The following is an 8,008-nucleotide window of genomic DNA, read 5'->3' on the forward strand; positions in this document are numbered from 1 at the left end:
TCTCTCAGAATTATCATTTGTCTCTCAAGCTCTTGTTCATTACTCTGGGATTGTACTAAATCAGTTCTCAACATATCATTCTCACGAACCAACCTACCACATTCTTCAAATTTGTTCTTCATAGATACAACAAGATTTTCTCCCTTTTTCTTCCGAACCTCAATCTCTTTAGACATTTTCATGGTTATAGCTTGCATTTCATTTTTCATGACCAAGTTTTCCTGACTCAACTTCTAACACTGTTGCTTAAGTGCATCTTTCTCTTGATCATCCCGATTTTGTAAAAGTTCCTTCCTCCTAGTTTGAACAAATGACAACCTCTCTCGTAGGACAAGAATGAATTCCTTAGCAGAATTCAATTCATCTTGTAGCTTTAAGTTCTTCATCCTTTCAACATCATAATCTTCAAGTGCCATCTCAAGTTGCTTTTCCAAACCCATATCCATGGATTTCGGATTCACGATCTCCCTCAAGCTGTTAAACTTCCTCTAAGGCACAAGGCTCTGATACCAATTGTTGGAATCCAAGAACACTGAGAGGGGGGGTAAATCGATGTTCTACTGGTATGATCAGTTTTAACCTTATTAAAACATGCATACACCAACCGATATACCAATACATAAAGAATTGAAGAAGCAAAGCAACCAATAAGCCAGTCACATAAATGAGAACCATAACACATAGAATTATATGTGGAAAACCTCAAAGAGGAAAAACCACGGTGGGATTTGTGACCCACAATATCAATTCATTGGCCATATGAAGAGATATTACAAAATATAAGGGGCCTGCACTTGTAGGAAGGCTTACAGCCTAGAGCGCACTGCTCAATCACAAAAGGAGCCTCACTGATTACATATAAATCCAGACTACAATCTGAAGAAATGAGTGAACTCCGAAGATAACATCTTTTATGCCAGAATACAATTCTGGTTAAGCTCTGTCTGTTCCGGTCTGAAACCCTAAACCCTTTTACCAGAATAACCTTACATAAATATCCTCACATACATGATCTCTTTGATATATTTTACATCTCCTTCATTAAATTTCCTTCTTAATACATACTCATATCATATCACATTCATCAAAATGATCTAACCATCTAACCTATATACCCTATACAATTTATCATGCCTTATGTTGGCTTACAAAGATAATTACAATACCAAAATACATGTTGGCTAGATAACACAAATACATGAATATCAAAAATAATTGTCGATGCCGGTTCCAAAAGATGTCGGCCTCCAATACCTAAACCATGTCGGCCTGCATTGTCAGTAACCTGAGAATTCCTTCCATCCTGTCGGTGTCGATGTCGGTGCCGATGAAGTGTCTACTGGTACACAACTGACCCAAAACATGAAGCCGAAACAAGATATCATGTTGTCGTCAATGACAACATAGTGAAACCAACCAATTGAGTGTCAATTGCCAACAGAGACTTGAGTTCTCCTAGGTTAGCCTCTTGATTGGATGGCTTATGGGCATGACAAATGTTGGCAAATAATAAGTAGGTGTACAAATGTTTTAATGACAATTCTAATGCAAGTATTGTTCCTTTTTGTGCATCAAATCAAAGTTATCTTATTAAATGCTCTATGATGTTCTAAGGTTTAAAATGATAATCAAATATTTTTTGAGATGGTTTAATTGCTTATATAAATGTCTTTAACTACCAAGACATAACAAGTCATTGTGCAAATGTGTAGTAAGTCAACTCCTAATGACTATAAAGAAAGGGTGAGAGTTTGCAATCAATTTTTTCTAGCATATTGGAAAAACACCTAAAGTAAATTGATGTAAATTTTTAAGTAGAGATTAAGATTATAAAACTCAAGCTACTAATATGAATGTACACAAGTGATATTAATAGAATAGAAATAAAATCAAATAATTAAAAAATATTTGAAAATAAAAATAAAGAAAAAGTAAACATAACACAATAGTATACCCTATATAACTATATTAAAACCATTCTCTCAAAATAAAATCCAAAATCAAATGTGAATGGGCATGGGTATGCAAATTTCACCATTACAGCCAGTTTTGGGTTGGAGTGATCCAAACATCCTATAAGATATGTAGGGTTCACGAGTATAAGCCCATAATTTTATGTTACTAAGGAATATTGCTCTAGTATTTCACTCATTACAAGGCAATTGGAAGAATCAAAGGATGAACTCTTCCAGTCAAATCTCAAGGATTCATGGAACCAAAAAAGAAATGCATTTACCATTACAATCGAGGAAGTTTATCTTGACTTCCATTTCCCAGAAGTCTTTTAAATACTTCTCATTCCTTCCATAAGATCTTGGTAACAGCATTACGAAGCAAAACTTCATTTTTAATAATATTTATTAGGTTGATAAAAAATCTCATGCTTGTGCTGTACGCCAACTACCAGAGAGGAAAATTCTGCCATTGTTCCATTGATGTGATTGAAATGAAGTTCTAAGCGTTAATGCAAGCCTGAATTGACGTTCTTAACAGCAGCATTGTGAATCAAAGACCACTGAAAATCTACATGGCCTGATAGAATCTCCTTCCACTTTTTCCCGGATTGATAGCAAAAGATATCATGATGAATAAGTTTGGAAAGTCTAGTGGTGTTTCAGTTTCAACTCCTGAATCAGAGCTTGAGAAAACAATATGGAAATGGTAATATTCTAATCCCTTCACCGTTCAGGTCATGAAGATAGAAAGTCTTTGTGTGATATGGGTCATCTCTATGGAAAGTGATAGGCTTGATCTAGATTCTGGAAGTTAATAAGAAAACATTGTTTAATCTGATATGAGTTTTTATTCCTCCAAAGATCCATCTCTCAGTAGGAGTAATTGACAATCATGATTTGTTCAGATATTATGTTGTTGGGTCTGAGGGATTTTCATGCAATAGTAATGTCCAAAATAAAAAGAGAAGTTATTAGTTATTGTAAGAATTCTCCGTTTGCACCAAAAGAGAAGTTATCAGTCATGCATTCTATAGATTTAATAATTCGGTCTAGTGGGTTTTTCTTTTAGGTGTGAAGCCACTGGATTACCTACAACAGTTACAGTTCACTTGGAAAATCGCTGTTACAGACTCCATAAGGTGATGACAATATTTTAATGTAGTTTTAATTTGATTTGAGACTTAAATCTGCTTTCAGGGTATGAACTATGAATGAGTTATTTGTGTACAGTTTCCTCTTGTTTCCAGGAGTGGCTACCTGAAGAGGAAGTTGTCAGAATCCTCAGAAATTGTGTTACCCAAATCATGTCCTGCTGGGGTTGAGATCTTCGAACTTGTTGTTCTGTTTTGCTATGGCTCCACCATTCTTATGGACCCATTAAATGTTGCAGCCTTGAGATGTGCAGCTGAGTTTTTCGAAATGATAGAAGAGTTTGGAAGAGGAAATCTATGTGAGAGGAGTGATTTGTATCTTACTCAGGTGGTGTTACAGAGCTGGGAAGACACACTGATTGTGCTTCAGAAATGCCAGTGTTTGCTACCCTTGGCAGATGAGCTTCTTGTTGTGAGCAGATGCATTGAATCACTTGCTTTCATGGCCTGCATGGAGGTTCTTGATCCAGAGCATACAAGAACGAGATCTGCAATGGCGGCTGAATGTCAGTTCTGTAGTGAATTAAGTACAAGTTTCAGAGAAGCTACAGCTAAAGACTGGTGGATTAAGGACCTGTTGGTACTTCCTTTCCAGCTTTTTGAAAGGATAATAGCTTCCATGCGGAGACAGGGGATGAAAGAAAAATATGTCAGCCCTGTAATAATTATGTATGCAAACAAATGGATTCTCTCCAACAGGCGTCATAGTGGGAATAGTACACTGAAATGTAGATGGCTGGAAGGCATTATAAAGCTGCTACCATTGGGAAGAAGATCTAATGTAATACCCATTCATTTTTTGTTTTCCTTGCTCTCTGAAGCGTTGATTTGTGGATCTAGCAATGAAAGTAACGCCCAATTACAAGCTAGGATTGCTTCTCAGCTAGACCTTGCAACTATTGAAGACTTTCTGTTGCCTATGCCCATGGAAATCAAGAGCAATACCAGTATTGCATTCAGCCCTGAAGTTGAAAGCATGAGAAACATTTTTTCCATGTTCATTGCTCAAGAATATATCAATTGCAAAACGGATGAATCTGCTGAGTTCAGTTTGGGATCTGAGGAAGCACTAGAACAGAGCTCTAATAGTTGTTGTAGCTTTAATAAGAATACAGTATCAACTGTTGCTAGTATGTGGGATGAGTATCTGGTTCACATAGCATTTGATGCAGGGTTAAGCCCGAGCGAGTTTTTGGAGCTTGTAGAAATCATACCAGCATCTGCTCGGTGTACTCATGATATGCTGTATAAAGCAGTCCACACATATTTGATGGTAAGGAACTCTGTTTGACCCTCAAAACAATATCAGCAAGCATTCTAAGAACTTATCTTCTTTAAAGATTAGATATACAGTTAATCAGCAATTTCTGTGTAAGAAATTTGTGGAGAACATACAAAGAAATTTCTTAAATGCCCAATACTTGTAAAATAAACTAATTTTCACACTAGAGCAACCTACAACATGCTAGTTCAGATTTTTCATTCATGCCTTAGAAGTCTGATGTCATGCAGGAAACAAAGAGGTTAGGATGGAAAATCATTCAGACAACACCTCATTAAAAAGGATGAAAATTTAGAATGAATACAGATGTGGTTTTTTTTCTCTTTTTTAGTTCAGAATCATTTTGATGATGGATCATGAAATGTAATCTTAAACATTGGTGCAAGAACTCGCACAATTTAATCCAAAAACAGCAACAATCAGCATTATGAATTGTGCAAATTAATATCATTATTCTTGAAAATTAATACCATTATTCTTTGAACTGTTTATATGTAATGCTTATGAATTTATGGTGGTTATGTTCCTTGATTACAGGGAAGATGTAGATAAAATTCATTTGATCTTTCATTGTTCTAATGAACATTTCAACTGGCAATATCCACTCCTCTTGAAATGGACGCATGACAATTGAAAATACTATAGAATGCGATATAAAAATTTAAAGCAAATATACCACAAATTAACTGTACAACTCTTATGTCTTTCATTAGGGTTTCATTGTTCAATGTTCTGATGACAATTTGCTCAAAATTACTTCGTTCAATTTCTTTTATACAGACTTTTAAGGAGTTTGACAAGTAGTTTGTTTTGAAATGTGCAGGCACATCCTGAGATCTCTCAGCAAGAGAGGCAGACTGTATGTAAACATCTGAGCTGCCAAAAAATGTCACAAGAAACTTGCATGCATGCAGTTCAGAATGGGCTCATGCCATTAAGATTAACAGTCCAAGCCATGTTCATTCAACAGCTCCATACCCGTCAAGTCCTTCGATCCAACAGTAACATGAGCAACTGCAGCAGAAGCATGAGACTAGACAGCACCAAAACATCTGATTACTATTCTCAACCCAATTTCTTCTCACAGGAGCTGAGTTCCACAGCAAAACCTAATGAAAACAATACCCATGAAGAACCATTGCCCTTTGGGCTTCTCCTCAAAAGGGATGCAGCATTTCGCCAAGAAGCAGCCATGAGAGCAGATTATGAGGCCACAAGCTTCAGGCTCCAGAATCTAGAGCAAGAGCTCGTTTGCATGAGAAAGAATCTTCAACAGAACAAAGACAATAAAAAACACAGGCACAACAAGGACACCCATACAAATTCCTCGGTCAAATCTGAGAGCTTCAGAATCTCTATCACGGACAAATATTTAGACACCAAATGCAGGAGAAATTTTCTTGTTACTTCTTCCAGTTGTGGAAAATGGTTCCTTCGTACAGATTTTGTTCATAAAGTAGTGGAAGCATTTCAAAAGATCAGCATTTTCAACCTGAGCCATCATCATGACAAGGACAAGAAATGTTCACAGTCAAATCAAAAGAAAAATTCATTTGGTCTACCATTGAAATCTTCTTCCCAGACCAAATTCCAATGACTTCCAAGGAAGTCTTATCTCTTGAAATATGTAGTTCTATATTACATTTACAAATTATAGTTGGTATTGAGGTATGAATGTGGCATTACAGATGATGCGTACACAGGAAACTTCTTCTTCAAGAATTGGGTCAGGTACCAATGGAATTACTCTCATATTAGACTAGTTATAAAAAGATAATTCTCGATGTAGGCATGTATGTATATAGGTATCTCTGCCCAAGCCTAAACTGCCAAAAAGGTTTTTGCTTCTCCCAATGGAGATTTCTCTCGTGCCAATATCGAATTGGGAGATCTAGAGAATAAAAAAGTATTAGATTTCTGTGTTCTTGTGTTGGGATTATAACATTGAGTGATCAATTCACTCCAACAGGAGAATCAGATTACCGTAACAATACAGTTCTGATTTTTATTAGCATCCGTGCAACTGAAATAGGAGGGAGGGGACGTTTGTCTACTAGCTAGTATATTAAATATGCGGTGAATTTAACAATTTAGCTTAGATATTAGAGCCAGGACAAAAATGCAAATTTTCCTTGATTTCAAAGTAGAATGAAATATTTGATGTTGGGAAGAGGAGAAGAATTTGACTATTCCACATGCTTGTCATTCATTTCAGGTTGATATGAGATGAAATGGAAATTGAAATGAATTTTTTTTTACCGTCTACTACATTATGTGATTTGTTTTTGGGTTTGTTAATGACCTACAATATATGAGGTTGTCTCCTATTCTATAGAGGAACCATTTAATTGTGCTACAAACGAAATGTACATACTTTATTTTCATTGGATCTTAACACAAGTCCCTATGGAAATGAACAAATTGAGATGATTGAGTTTAACAAGTTTTGCAAACCTTGATTACCTTTGTTCTTGTTGTCTTCATCCTCATAGCTATGCTTTTACATGAGATTTATGGTTATATTTTTTTTTATGTTTTTTGTTGATTTAAACACAAAGTCTATAGATCTTTTGTACTCGCAAAGGAGACTTTTTTTATGTTCGTATTTACAATGAAAAAATTGAGTGGTGTTGAGGAACATTAGTTGGTGCTTGCTATGCTATGTTTTTTCACTTAATCAAGTCTCATTAATAAATTCAATAAAATTTATAGAAGTTGGAAGACAACACCCAATGAATATAATGACATTACTGTTGGGATGAATTGAGACTTGAACAAAATATAAAGGGTGATGCAATGATCTAGTGTGTAACTACAACTCGTTGATAACAAACTTGAGGTAACTAAAACAACCAGTGCAAAAACTTGTAATGACATAGGTATGGGTGATTTTGAGTCGCAATGCTAACAACAAATGATTCTAAATGGTGAGGAGTGGTTCTCTAAGAGTAATGATGAATGACTTAAGATGGTAATGAACTATAAGCAATGCCATTTTATACACATCTTAAGCACATAGTTTACAAGTTTTGACAAAAAATTTGACTTGTAACAACTAGTTGAAACTAAACTAGCTTGGCCTTGAGGTAAAAAATGACTTTTGAAAATGATGGTCAATCCCATGTGTGTAGTTTTGAGTTGAGTAATTTGTACAAATAATTCAAAATTTGTACATAATAAGACATAGGATCCAATAGTCCAAAAGTTGTACATGGAATATCCATTAGTTGTTATAGCAATTGTGATTATAATATCCAATCTTGCCACATATTTATACTATAAAAGTAAATAAATAATCCACATGTAAATAAAAAAATACCAAATGTTGGTAAAAATGGACCAATACTTGAACACGAGAGAACCTATAAATGTTATATAAAAAAGGCATAAATACATTCATTAACAAGTGAAATAAAGCATTTTTGGTTTTATTTAAAATATTATAGCTATCCACTATAAGTGTGTCATTTATAAAATAAGATGCTCCCTAAAACAAGTACTGTTATCATAGTAAAAAAAAGTATTCTTATGTGTACAACTAGTAGGGTAGCAATCTATATGCATTGGAGTATTTCATATTAATAATTTGTCTTATCACAAATATAAAAGGTGAACACAAT

General features: G+C 34.9%; 1 protein-coding gene across 1 annotated transcript; it reads left to right on the plus strand.

Annotated features, from left to right (window-relative positions):
• Positions 1–2,335: 2,335 nt before the first annotated feature.
• Positions 2,336–6,597, plus strand: LOC131074506 (BTB/POZ domain-containing protein At5g48130). Its single transcript, XM_058011140.2, has 4 exons — positions 2,336–2,661; positions 3,025–3,094; positions 3,186–4,379; positions 5,212–6,597. The coding sequence occupies exons 1-4, from the start codon at positions 2,582–2,584 to the stop codon at positions 5,983–5,985; spliced, it is 2,118 nt and encodes a 705-aa protein (XP_057867123.2). The 5' UTR covers positions 2,336–2,581; the 3' UTR covers positions 5,986–6,597.
• Positions 6,598–8,008: the final 1,411 nt, after the last annotated feature.

The sequence above is a fragment of the Cryptomeria japonica genome, chromosome 9, assembly GCF_030272615.1.
Source record: "Cryptomeria japonica chromosome 9, Sugi_1.0, whole genome shotgun sequence".
Taxonomy (NCBI): Eukaryota; Viridiplantae; Streptophyta; class Pinopsida; order Cupressales; family Cupressaceae; genus Cryptomeria; species Cryptomeria japonica.